The 14,189-nt window shown below is 47.5% G+C and overlaps 1 protein-coding gene across 1 annotated transcript in view; it reads left to right on the top strand.

Moving 5' to 3' along the window:
• The first annotated feature begins 3,322 nt into the window (after positions 1–3,322).
• Positions 3,323–14,189, top strand: part of RRAS2 (RAS related 2) — a 73,974-nt gene continuing 63,107 nt past the window's right edge. Inside the window, exon 1 of the mRNA XM_038407446.2 lies at positions 3,323–3,644. Coding sequence (XP_038263374.1) covers positions 3,540–3,644 — 105 coding nt within the window. The 5' untranslated portion in view covers positions 3,323–3,539. The remainder of the gene's footprint in view (positions 3,645–14,189) is intronic.

The following is a 14,189-nucleotide window of genomic DNA, read 5'->3' on the forward strand; positions in this document are numbered from 1 at the left end:
CACAGAGCTCCTAAAATTCCAGCATAGCTTAAAAACTTTGGAATACCTGAATATTACTTCAGCTGAATAGGAATTTAGTCATTGCTGTGTGTTCTGGAGCACGGATCACTGAGAAAAGATCAGGAGTGGCCAGCTGTGGCTCCGGAGCCACATGCAGCTCTTCAGAAGCTAATATGAGGCTCCTTGTATAGGCATCGACTCCAGGGCTGGAGCCACAGGGGCTAACTTTCCAATGGGCTAGGGGATGTTCACAGCTCAACCCCAGGCCAGGGCTGTCCCAAGCTATTTAGGGGCCTTATGCAGCCCCCCCATGAGGGGGAGGGGGGTCCCAGGCCTTCACTGGGGGGGAGACTGCCACTGGCAGTAGGAAGTGCAGTGAAGTGAGTGCAGGCCCAGCCCTGCCCGCAGTCCTATTAGGAGTGGGGGCGGGGCTGGGGCGGAGCAGAATGGGGGCTTTGGGGAAGGGGTGGAGTGGGGGCAGGGGCCATGGGGAAGGGGCGGGGCAGGGGCTGGAGCAGCATGCAGCTGTGCAGGGTGATCCAAATTTCCTGGTGCCCTACACAGCTGCGAACTTTGCATATAGGTAGGGATGGCCCTGCCCCCACTCCACCCCTTCCTCTGAGCCTGCCATGCCCTCACTCTTCCCCCTCCCTCCCTCCCAGAGCCTCCTGCATGTCCCGAAACAGCTGATCAGGAGATGTGGGGGAGGTGCTGATTGGTGGGGTTGCTGATATATTACTGTGGCTCTTTAGCAATATATGTTGGTAAATTCTGGCTCCTTCTCAGGCTCAGGTTGGCCACCTCTGCTCCAGATATTTAAAGTATATTGTTTCACCATGTTCTCCAGGGTCCTGGGACAATGACTGTAAGAGTGACATGGCATGTATAATGAAATTACTAGCAATCTTCCACCAGCTGGATGAAGAAACATCTAAATGTAGAACTCTGATCTGACTGTTCTCCTAGGGGTATCTTCCAGACAGTATACGTATTGTGACTGGTCACAATACACATCTCTGTTACTCTTAATTTTGGGATGTGTCTATATTTAAAAGCTCTTCATAGTGGCTTCATATGCTGCTGGAGAATGGATTTATCTATATAGCCCCATAAATTTCAGCCAGTGTTTGGGCTGTCACTTGGTATAATATTTATCTTTTCAGTAGGAAAAAGCAAATGTAAACAGTTTTCTTTTTCAGTGAAAGGGCTCATACTAGTGTTCAGATGAAATAATTTGAAAAAAGGATAATAGAGTCACTGAAGGGTGGTTTGGTGAGATCCTGCCCTATTGTAGAGAGAGCTAGTAGCAATCTCTACACATAGTAAAAAGAAAAGGAGTACTTTTGGCACCTGAGAGACTAACAAATTTATTTGAGCATAGGCTTTTGTGAGCTACAGCTCACTTCATCGAATGCACTATACATAGTGTTTCCATTGTAAGATCCTGGTTTCAGATGCTGATAACTTTGTCAAACTTGGACACGATGGTGTTGGTGTTTGTACTTTTTGGCATGCCTCCAGTTTTAAGCTTCTGAATAAAACCAGCATGCATGTGCTAAAGTTTCTGAAAATTCCATTTGTATTGGGCATGCTCCAGTGAAGGGCTCCAGGGGCTAAACAGAACTTTTTCTGCAATTTCTCCTCCTAGCAGCCAAACAGCCTGGAGCTGTATGGTGCCAGGAACAGAAACTGAGAGCAGGGAAACTCTGTCCTAGGTTCCTACTGCTCCAACTGCAGTTAATTGGAAGAATGAGAAAGATAAATTACTGGAATGCAGAGGGGTGATGGGGTGGGCAGAGGCAAGCTGTGGCAGTGGGGGGACATGTTGCAGAGACAGACTGTGGGGATACACAGGGCAAAGGGAGTAGAGTCAGGCTGGCAGGATACCTGATAGGGGAAGGATAGTGAAAAAAGTGTCTGACACCATTACCAAAGACTGGAATAGAACCCAGGATTCCTGAGTCTCAATATTCCTCTCCTCAAAAATAGCTGTGAAACAGTAACAAAGTGTCCCTTTCCCTCTTGTGGCTGGTCTACACAGTGGATAATAGCCTGCTACTGCTAGCAATTACTCCATTAGTCCCAGAGATACTGGTTTGTGTCATTAATGGAAAGGTTCCAACCCTGTTGATGACCCTGTTTTGAACATATAGTGTGAAAAAAATGCTAAGTACTCTGAAAAGTGGACTTTAGGTACCTCAGATTGGATTCCTGAAATTGATAGACAATGATAATTTTGGCTCTAATCTCTTTGTTTCTCAATTCCCCACCTGTAATATAGACATAAGGAAGCCTCGCTGTATAAGACGCTGGTGTGAAGATAAATTCATTCATGTTTGCGAGGCACTCAGTGCCCAGTGCTACCAAAAAGCCCACAAGGGAATTCACTCTGTATTCAGCACGTGCTGAATGCCCTGCAGTAAACGTGGCCGTGGGGGCCACCCATTGAACCAGATGTATAAAATTAAACACCGCACAGAGAGCGAGTACCCGCTACGCTGGCTAGCGAAGGCAGCAGGAGCCACAGGTGCTGGAACTCGGGGTGCTGCCGCACCCCCTGGCTTGAAGCGGTTTGCATTATGTACAGGGGTTACAGTTTGGTTCAATGGCTCTCAGCACCCCCACTAAGAAAAGGAGGACTTGTGGCACCTTAGAGACTAACAAATTTATTAGAGCATAAGCTTTCGTGAGCTACAGCTCACTTCATCGGATGCATCCGATGAAGTGAGCTGTAGCTCACGAAAGCTTATGCTCTAATAAATTTGTTAGTCTCTAAGGTGCCACAAGTCCTCCTTTTCTTTTTGCGAATACAGACTAACACGGCTGCTACTCTGAGCACCCCCACTATATAAGTTGTTCCAGAGACCCTGGCCAGACCCCCGTGGGGAAAAGTGAACGGGATGAGGTAAGGGAAGAGTAGCATAGTTCAGAAGCACCCAGAGGCTGAACTAGGGTGCCACACGTCTGACTTGGCGCCCCGTTGGCCGGGAACGCAGCCCGCCGGGTGTAAGAAGTACCCTGCCTGCAGCCGCGGGGCTGGGCGGCCTGCGTGTTCGCAGCCCCAGGCAGGCAGCTCGCAGGGGGGACGCGTGTTGCTCTCTGGGACTGGCAGAGGACGGGGCTGCCATCGCAACCCCCCGCCCCTGGGCGGACCCTGAGGGCCCGGCTCCCCTCGCACCTGGAGCTGGCGCGGCGCCAAGCCCGCCCCCACGCCTCGGCACTGTCTTGCCCCCGCCCCCCTCATGAATATGCGTTGCAATTAGCATAAGGAGGAGGACGGCCCCGCCCCCCCGACGGCCATTTGTGTAGCCGCGCTGGGGCCGCTCCTCCTCTCGCTTGGCCCGTGGGCGCCGCGGGGAGCAGCCGGCTGGGTTGGGGCCAGCAGCGCGGGTCTGCTCCCGGCTCCGCGGAGCTCCGGCCGCTGTAACCGCTGCCCCGCCCCGCCCCGCGGAGCAGGAGCGGGGCCTGCCGCTCCCAGCCCGGCCGGAGGCAGCGGCGCAGGGAGGGACCCGGCTCCGGCGGCGCGGCGCGGCTCCCCGATGGCCGCGGGCTGCAGGGACGGGCCGGGGCAGGAGAAGTATCGGCTGGTGGTGGTGGGCGGCGGCGGCGTGGGCAAGTCGGCGCTCACCATCCAGTTCATCCAGGTGAGGCGCGCCGCGCGGAGCCTGCGGTCCCGGCTCCGCGCTGGGGCAGCCCCAGCGCCCGCCCGCCCGTCCCCGGGAGCCGGGGCGTGGAGGAGAGGCCGCGCTCTGCCTTGTGCCCCGGGGCGCCGGGGCCTGGACGCTGCCCTGCCTGCAGTGCCGGGGGCGGGCCCGGCCCTGCTCCGCTCCCCAGGCACTCAGGGGTGGGGGTCTGGCCTTGCCCCGCTCCCCGGGCGCTGGCGGGGGGAGGGAGGGGGGGGGTCTGGCCTTGCCCCGCTCCCCGGGCGCTGGCGGGGGGAGGGAGGGCGGGGGGGTCTGGCCTTGCCCCGCTCCCCGGGCGCTGGCGGGGGGAGGGAGGGAGGGGGGGTCTGGCCTTGCCCCGCTCCCCGGGCGCTGGCGGGGGGAGGGAGGGAGGGAGGGGGGGGTCTGGCCTTGCCCCGCTCCCCGGGCGCTGGCGGGGGGAGGGAGGGAGGGGGGGGTCTGGCCTTGCCCCGCTCCCCGGGCGCTGGCGGGGGGAGGGAGGGAGGGAGGGGGGGTCTGGCCTTGCCCCGCTCCCCGGGCGCTGGCGGGGGGAGGGAGGGAGGGAGGGAGGGAGGGGGGGGTCTGGCCTTGCCCCGCTCCCCGGGCGCTGGCGGGGGGAGGGAGGGAGGGGGGGGTCTGGCCTTGCCCCGCTCCCCGGGCGCTGGCGGGGGGAGGGAGGGAGGGAGGGGGGGTCTGGCCTTGCCCTGCTCCCCGGGGCTCTAGTGCAGGATGGTGGCTGTGACTGGGATGGGGGCGCCTGCCATGTTCCCATCCTCTGAGGTGGGAGGAGCTGGTAGAGCTCAAGGGTGAGGGTGCTGATGTGTAGAACTAGCTGAGGCTGTGAGAACTAGTGCATTGAGGTTTGCAGAAGAACCAGATTATAGACCAATGACTTTGTGTGACCTTGAGGAAGTGCCTTGGCCTCTTGTTGCCTCAGTTGCCTTCATCTGTGCAACAGTGTGAAAGTTGCTTTTCCAAGATACTTTGTAGATGCGTTGTCAACTTTAGATCTAGATGGCAAGCAAATGCCAGGGAAGCTTCTGGAGTGAGTGTGTTGCCCCATGCCACATCTCCTAGTTGGATGTTTTCATAGAGCTCTGTTTGAAACTGTTTCTTTTCCAAGCCTACTGGTTGGACATGCATAGTATTCTATTATATCTGATGCCCCTTTTTGGGGGGGCAGAGGTGTTCCCATTGATGTTTGCATAGTACCTGAGGGTAGGCTCCCTTCCTACCAATTGCAATATTTGTAATGCTTTCCTATTAGAATTTGATGCTTGTAGTATTGTCTGTTGTTTCACTGGCTATCTAATGGCTTTCCCCAACTAAAAAGGCTCCAACAGTGAATGAATGCTCTCTATACAACTGGGAAGAAATATTGAAGGGTGTCACTTGTATGTCAGAAGCTGTTACCTGCTGGACTGTAATTACTAAAGCTAACTGGTTGTGGAAAATGAAGAGACCTGTTAGAACTTGTTAACAGGAAATTGTATACTTGGAAATGAGCAATAAGATGGCTGGATTTATGAGGGCAATGTAGATTTAAGGAGAGGTGTGTGTGTGTGTGTGTGTGTGGTGGCTGGGGGGCATACATAGCAAAATGAAGGAGAATGTTGGTATTCTTGCCTCTGTCCAGCCTAATGTTTTTATTAAAATTAGTGATTTATCTGATGATGACATAATAAATTGTTCAGCTGCAGAGTTGCCACATTCAGAATAGGGGCAGTTTATGCCTCTCAGTTGTTGCTTCCGTATGTAGATGCCCTAAGCGTATCAAGATCAAATTTGGAAGGCTTTTTTTGTGTGTGTAACAATATAGGTTAAAAAGAGAATTCTGCAAGAACTGATGGACTTGCTAGAGAAGTACTGACATGCTGTACACCTGTTGACTGGCTCAAGTCAACCCTGTCTGAGGCTATGTCTTAGCTACAAATGCTGCAGCTGGGCTGCTATAACCCTTCACTGTAGACACATTATAGGCATGGGAGAACTCCTCCCATCACTGAAGTTAATCTACCTCTCTGAGAGGGTGTAACTAAGAATTCGTCAGTCAGCCTAGTGCTGTCTACACCAGGGCATAGGTTGTCGGATCTACTCTGCTTGGGGGTGTGTATTTTTCACACCCCTGAGGGCTGTAACTGGGTTGAGCTAATTTTTTAGTGTAGACTTAGCCTGAAGCACATCTAAATTGGTTGGTTTTGCTTTGCTGTTGCACCTCAGAGAGGTGTGCTGAAACTGCTGATCATTCGAGCCACTATTCTGTTACTTTCCTGCTTCAGGAAAAGCAACAGAACAGGTAATAGGGTTATGTATCTCAGTCCTATTAGAAATGTCCCCTTTTCAGTTTTGCCTTTTTCTTCACCCATATCTCATTTAATTTTTCTCTCATTCCTCTTCTCTGTTGCATTGCTTTTGACATTTGTAGTACTGATTTGAAGGCATTTAAAAAACAACTCCGTAGTTGTTCACATCATATCTGGGTCCTTTTAATTTTATTCATTGTGCTGGTATGGATGACAGCAGAACAACATCTTGTGGGAGTGGAAGAAGTATGGGATGGATTTTCAGTACACTTTTTTCCTCTTCTAGATAGGAGTATGACAGCAATATAGAAAGTGCTACCTTGGAATCCTAATGCACACATGCATCACCTTTGCGCATGTTCATTTAGCCATGTTAAATAATGTTCTGATGGGGTAGTAGAATCTGCAGCGTGAGCCAAATGGAGTTTTCTGTACAACTATTTTCCAAAGCTTGGGAAGATGCATTGGGTATACGATTGTCTAGAAAAGGCAGTGTTCTGCAAGGTGTTATAATTGGTCTTTTAAAAGCTACTTATAGTCTTAATAACGATTGATATCCTTGTTGGACAGTTGAATTGTACATTGAGGGCTATTTGGATGAAGCATTTAAGCCGAATGGAGAAACTGAGAAGTAGAAACTGAAATGCAGTCGTTAAATGAGCCATAAGTATCTGTTATATGATGTAGCTGCCTTTATTTTATGGACATACTGTTTTTGGCTAGCTGCCAAATTTAATTTTTGGCTATTAGTTTGGAGTGCTGCAAATTTTTGTGTGCAAGTATTGCAGGAGAGTAATTCACTCGAGGTGGTAAAGTTAGAATAATTGTAAACCTTTTTCTAAATCCTTTCTTGCTTGTAGATGCAGATAATTAGTTTATCCCTGGATGAGTGAAGCTAACGTTTACAGATTACCATTCAGATTCAAATTTGGTGCTGTTGCCTTAGATGGTATTGCCTGTGCGCGCGCACACACACACTACATGAAGTGGGCAGTGTGTGTGTCAGCAATGGGTATAGCGGCACTAGTGCTAAACAAGGCTTAACTGCAAGTGTGGCTCTCAGGATATCAGTGTGTGACCCAACAGCCTGTTTTTTTCATGCTTTCTTGGACTTGATCCCTGTGCAGTGCCTTTAGTACTATAGGGTATTGCAGGTGCTGCTTGTGACCTGTAGAGGATGGGAGGGGACTGTCATCTTTATAAGGTTCCTTATAGGAGAGTTTCTCTTAAGGTGAATCTACAATTGAAGCTGGGGTTCTGATTCCAAGCTCCGGAGACATACTTCCACTAGCTTTCATTAAGCTATATGCTAAAAAACGTAGCCTCCATGGGATGAGTTTGCTACCCCAAGTATGTGCCTGGGGTCTCTGATGGCCCGCAAGTACCTTGGGGTGGCTAGCCCAGTGTTTCTCAAATGCAGCCACTAGGGGCTTTTCTTGCAGCTCTAGTCTCCTGGGTGGCAAATGGGGTAGGGGGCAGTCGGACGCAAAGCAGTGGCCCTTTCCCCCAGGGCAGCCAGCAGGGGTTGGGCCTTTTACCCTCTGGGGAGACGCATATTGGAGGAGCAGTCAGCCAGTGAGTAGTGGAGTCAGGCTTCCACCCGGGGGTGGTGAGTGGCAAGCTCCAGCTGCGTGGCTTCAGGCTCCATCTCTGGGCCCTGTTCCCTGGGCTTTGGGGCTCTCTCACAGCCATGCAGAGGTGGGCTCCAGCCCTGGACTCCCTCCCCCACATTGCCCCAGGCCCTGCTGCCTGCCTACCACATCCCCACCTAGGGCTTAATTTGTCCCCCAGCTTGCCGGGGCAGAGTAAGTCTCTTATGGAAAGTGATATTTGTATGTTAATACAGATTTTCACAGCAGACTTAGTAGCTAGCTGGGAGGCTGTGGAAAGTGATATTAACATTGCTTTTCACAGCTTACTAGCCAGCAACTTTTTTCTTTTTTTTTTTTTTAAAAAGAGAATCAATAACAAAAGAAAAACCTTATTTCTCTTCTGTTTAGGTCCAGTAAAGAATAGAGACAACTGTACATTATTTTTATTATTGAGTCTGCAAAAAAAAAAAAATCCCATCATAAATAAATTAGAATGATTTGGACATGCAGCAGAGAGTCCTGTGGCACCTTGTAGACTAACAGACGTATTGGAGCATAAGCTCCCGTGGGTGAATACCCACTTCGTTGGATGCTTGGACACATATATGTAGATATTTGTGTTTTCCTAAAATTAATTTTAGGCAAAATTGTCAGAGTGGCCACCAGTAAGAATTGGTGGCCACACTCTGAGGCCACCAAAAAAATTGTTGAGAACCCCAGCCCTTCCCCCTGCTTGCATAGCAGCAGCTACCTTCTACTTTCAGTATGCTAACTGGATGAGAGCCGGCAAGAGTATATTTCCTTGAGCTGGGAATTACGCCTATTGCTCCAAGTGTAGACATACCCTTAGAATTTAAAGCCTTTTTAAAGTTGGTTATTCAATACTTGCTGTATGGTTCTAGAGACGGCAAAAGATGCTGTTTAATAGGTCCCTCCTGTCACATGACCAGAGATTAGAGGGTAGGAAGGCCTTGTGTCTACAGTGTTACAAAGGCAGTTGTCTTGTAGCATAAGGATTCATTCTTTTGCTGCTTTTCTGTAACAAATCAAGTATTTTTTTAAATGGTTGCTAAATAAATCTCTCCTTTAAGAACCATATAAAAACTACAGTCATGCTGTTCGTTTTTTTTTTTTAAAAAAAACAAGTTGCACAGTTCACTTCAGAACTTCATAGGATTAAGGAATAAACTCAGTTGAGGATTGCATTACCGAATACCAAATAAAAAGGTTCTGTCCCCACTACACGTGTTAACTGGGCTATAACCAGCATGATATTGCTGGATCTAAACATGGCTTTTGTTTGCACTGCATGGGGTTAAACTCTTAGTAACATGGGCAGTATTTCACCCCTGTCAGAGGGCTAATTTGGCACTGTTCCTGTAACCAGTTTTGCAGTCCAGACAGGACCGCCTAACTATGTTTGTGTAACTGGTCAGGTTGGTGGAGTTTCCTGCCAGCAATATGTGGTAGAATGTCCAAAGTGTGTTGCCTCACATGATTCTCTGTGTGTATTGTCAGGACACTGCCCCTGCTGAGGCACTGTGGGCCAGTTGCCCAGACTTTCCCAGAATGCACTAATATATACTTAGGGTGGTAAGTACAAATGGACAAATGCTGTTGTGATGACAGGCTACCATGTGGAGACAAACTGCTGTAAAGAAGGTGGGTTTTTTATCGGTTACAAAATCGTGGTTGAAAGTTGTAATAGGGACAAAACATTAATGTTATCACTTAACTGTGCCATAGCCTATAAACCGACTGAAGACTTATTGTCGAGTAGAAAGGCTTTTGGAAGTTCTTGTATTCTAAAGAGCATGCAAAGTATACCTTTTACTTGAGTACTAAATCAATGTCCCTCCTTCAAGACCTGAGTATGCTCTTACCATTACCAAGTAAACTAATTCCAGTCTTCTTTTCTGTTGGAGTAAGAATTATGGGAGTGGGAGGTCAGTGGTGGAGGAAGGAAGCTGAGCTATTGCTTTATCTCTAGCAAGAAAGAGCACAATCAGCTTCTATTGTGAAGCTAATGTTCAAAATACAATATTCTGTTGGACAAGATTTGGTCCCACCTACTAATTAACAGTGCAGTGATCTGCAGTATAAATGTAATTAATTGGCCCAAAATGTCAGAAGGCCTAGTTCACTTCAGCATTCTAAAGCTGCTTTGACTTCTGACAATAGATCCCAGATACTGATTTTCCTTTGACCCACCTGTTCTTACTAGTTTTTTGTATCGTGGTAGTGCCGAAATGTCCCCATCAGGGTTTGGGGCCGCATTATCCTAGGTATTGTACGCACAGAACAAAAAGACCGTCCTTGCCAAAAAGACTCTTCCTGCCCCAAAGACCTTACAATCTCATCTCTACCAAAGATCTGTGATAGGTCCCTCTCCCCTAAAAGAAATGATAGCTGTTCAGGTAGTTGGAGTGCAGTCATAAGGATCTCATATCTATATCAAGTTTGAAAACTAATTATATTTTCATGGTAGCAAAAAATTAAGGAAGCATCAATTTATAGTGTAAGCTAGAACAGGTTTCAGAGTAGCAGCCGTGTGCACACATCTGATGAAGTGAGCTGTAGCTCACGAAAGCTTATGCTCAAATAAATTTGTTAGTCTCTAAGGTGCCACAAGTACTCCTTTTCTTTAAGCTAGAACAGTTTCCTTTTATTTTAACTTTTAAAATAGTTGATCGTCATAAAATTACACAATCTGTTTGAGTCTGATTGAATAGGCCAGTGTTATAAATCTAACAGGAATCTTTTGAGCAGTCAGATGACCAGTGTGCCATCCCTAGAAATTCTTGGGGTGAAATCCTGGTTCCATGGAATTCAATGGGAGCTTTGCTGTTGATGACAAAGTGATGCCAGGATTTATTTATTACTATTGTTGTAGTGCGTAGAAGCTCTAATCAGTTTCATCCTGGAAGTAATAGCCACTTCATCTATTTCTAGGATTCAGTTGTTTTTTTTTAACACTGCTCAGCAACACAACAGTTTAGGGCAGGAAGTGAGGAAGAATAGTATATCCAAATGAAATTGTAGAAAGAATGTAGTCAAGTTGGAATTTGTCCAAAACATAACTTTAGTGCAAATACTTGCAGATCCTGAAATATAGTAGTAAACCATGCTACTAAATGAAATGAAGATCTTAATTTTTGTTTTATGCTAGTAACTTAGTTTATATTAAAGCCCTATTACCCCCAATCTCATACTTTTCATAGAATTATAAATTTCTTCAGGCAAATGCCTTTAAGTATTTTTTTTAATCCTCTAGCTCAGGGGTTCTCAACCTTTTCCTTTCTGAGTCTATAAAACTCCAGCCCAAGCAGGGTGGGCTTGGGGCTCTGGGCTTCAGCTGCCAGGTGGGGTGGGGGCCCTCAGACATAGGCGTAGATTGACTTCTAATTTCAGGGGACAGGGCCTGGTGGGGCTTGGGCCAGCTCTGCATGGCGGGGCCTGGGGCGGGAGCACCACCTCCACCTGCCAACTCACCTCAGTAGGCCACCTAGCATCTCTGGGTTGTGGGGGAGGGGAGCAACCAAAAATTATAACTCAGGGAGTGGGGGGTGGCAGCTCAGTTCAAAAAGTTTAAAAACCATTCAGGGTGTGGGGAGAGGCATAGCTAGAGGTTGTGTATCGTGAGGGGTGTAGCTTAGGGTGCAGGGAGAAAGGTAGCAAAGGGCTGTGTGCTGGGAGAGCCCCCTCTGTTTGCTGCTTCCTGAGGGCTCTGCTGGCTCCAGCCCTGGAGCGGGGTCCACTCACCCAGGCAGTTCTTACTGGCTGCGTGAGCAGTCAAAGGGGATGGGGAGCTGAAGAGCAGCTGCAGCCCTGGGTGGCACCAGCAGCAGCAGGAGGAGATGACAGGAGAGCGCTCCATGGCACCAGCCAGAGCAGCAGCTGCCTCACACTGGCCAGCTCTGGCCTCCTGTCTCTGATCTGACCAGAGGGTGGGCCCTTAGTGGGGAGAGGAGGAGGTGCGGGGTGTATGGAACTGCATCAGGGACTGCCCTGCTCTGTGTAAAGCTCTGCAGTTTGGGAGGGCAATGCTGCCCGGAGACACCCTCGAACTCTGCCCTTGGGCTCGGGGCTTCTGCCCCGCGGGGTACTGGGACTCATGGAACCTCTGAAACATGGACTTCCAGGGGCTCGCGGACAGCAGTTGAGAAGCACTGCCCTAGCTTTTAAGTAATGGTGGTGCACTAAAGTGAAGTTGTATGATCGTTCTGACTTTTCCTCTCAGAAATACAGTAAATGGCTGATCATTCAGATCCAAAAGTCAGCAGGCAGATTACATTTAAAATAAAGAGGGCAGTTTAACCGGTTGCGGTTTAGTGGACTAAAAATAGCTGGAAATTAGTGACTTGACTTTGTGGGAGTAGTGGGGTGCTGTGCAGCACACACAGCTGTTGCCACAATAGCTTTTCTTCAGCTGTCATGCACTGGCCTGTCACAAAATACCCCACATTCCCTTCTTACTCAACCCTTTGTAACATTCCATGTTTCCTTGCTCAAAGAAATGGATCCTCGTGAATACTTAACTATTTTCTTTTTTTTATTTTACAACCTTGTAGTTTTTAATTCCTAAATTGAGCAATCTGTATTATAAACAATGTACTGATGTTGTGTTGGTGCCACAAGGCTTTACTAGGAACACTTCAAGTGACTCTACAAAACAATGGAAGTATTTAATCTGAAATATTACAAGTTTAGACAACACATCTACAATACTAGCAATTGTAACAGAATCCTGAAAGTCATCCACACAATTTTCTCTCACAGAATTTCTTCTGTCACAAAAGTAACATAATCTGGCATGTTGTGTATACTGCTGTGATTTACAAGAATTTACTCATTTGTAAATGTCACTTAAACCTTGATATGGCATTGATTGGATGTAACTCAGTACAGGGCAGTTGAGTTTTTAGTTCAACACCATTCAGTTTTAAAACATGTTAATGCAACAATATGCTAAAGGAGGATGAATGTGTAAGAATACTTCAGAATGAATTTAATTTAGTAAAATCAGTGAGGAAAAGTGAATGTAAAAATGCATCCTGTGTAATTCCTTGTCTTTACCAATTTGGCTCAATTTACAAGTGAGAGATTATTGTAACCACCAGAGCTACAAATCAAGCTGTGTTCTTTCCATTGCTTACATAATCACCAGTAATAGAGATTCTGAAATTGGAACTGAGTTGACCATTTTGTTGATGCATTGTCAGTAGAATGAATTGGATGTAGTCATCCACAGCTTTATTGGCTCTGCAGCACTAAAAGTAGTAAACATTTGTCACAGAAGGAAGAATATGACTTGCATACATGTGGTGAACAGGTGTTAAGGGGTCACTTCTTATGCTGCCATTTTTTCTGAGAATAAGTGTACTTGAATTTTAATTTTCATTGATTAGAACCAAACTAAGACTTTTTAAAGTAAGTTATCCAAGAGCTGACTGGATCTGAGTTGACTGTTGTACCAAAAAAAAACAAACAAAAATTGAATCTGTGGTGGGGTCCTGAGAAGGGGGGAGGCAGTAGTTAGTTTTCAATCTGAAAATTCTAGTCAACTTTAGAGTACTTACTAAATGTTTTGACAGTCCCTGATGGCTAATGCTTTGTGCAACTTCAGCATGGTATATTCAGTAGTTTTGTAGAGGCTTTTATACAATTTCTGGCCCCTGAGTAAGCTTCACTACCCACCCAGGAACACATCCTTCAAATAAGTCATCAAAATCCAGATGGATGAGATGCCATAGATTCTTAGGCTATGACTGTGTGTGCAGCATGCCAGCTCTGGTATATTCCTTACTTTGATATACAGAATGAAAAAATTTATTCTGTATAATAGCACAGTCCAAAGGGCTTTCACATCTAATACAAAAGGGGAGACAGGAAGAAAGGACAAAGATTATTAGGGCCCTGCCAAATTCATGGCCATGAAAAACATGTCACAGACCATGAAATCTGGTCTTTTGTGTTCTTTTACCCTATACTATACAGATTTCACAGGGGAGACCAACATTTCTCAAATTGAGGGGCATGGCCCAAAAGAGAGTTGCAGGGGGAGGGATCACAAAGTTATTTTAGTAGGGAAGTCACAGTATTGCCACCCTTACTTCTCCGCTGCCTTCAGATCTGGGCAGCTGGAGAGCGGTGGCTGTTAACCAGGCACCCAGTTCTGAAGGTGGCGCCCTGCAAGCAGCAGCACAGAAGTAAGGGAGGCAATACCATACCATGCCATCCTCACTTCTGCGTCCTCAGACTTCTAAACTGCTGACATACATAAACACAAGCAGCGTCTACAGCTCACTCTCAATATTCTCAACAAAAAGATCTTTAGGAACCTTTCAGAAGCATTCCTAGACAAAGCAACCACATGTTCTTACTGTATAATCTTGAAGGCCCTATCAAATTCATGGCCCATTTTGACCAATTTCAGGGTGATAAAATTTAAATTGTAAATTTCATGGTGTTGTAATTTTAGGGGTCCTGATCCAAAAAGGAGTTGTGGGGGGTGTGTGTGCAAGGTTACTGTAAGGGGGGGGGTTTGCAGTACTGCTACCTTTACTTCTGCACTGCTGCTGGTGGCAGCGCTGCCTTCAGAGTTGGGCTCCTGGCCAGCAGCCACAGCTCTC

This window comes from Dermochelys coriacea, chromosome 6 (assembly GCF_009764565.3).
Source record: "Dermochelys coriacea isolate rDerCor1 chromosome 6, rDerCor1.pri.v4, whole genome shotgun sequence".
Classification (NCBI taxonomy): domain Eukaryota; kingdom Metazoa; phylum Chordata; order Testudines; family Dermochelyidae; genus Dermochelys; species Dermochelys coriacea.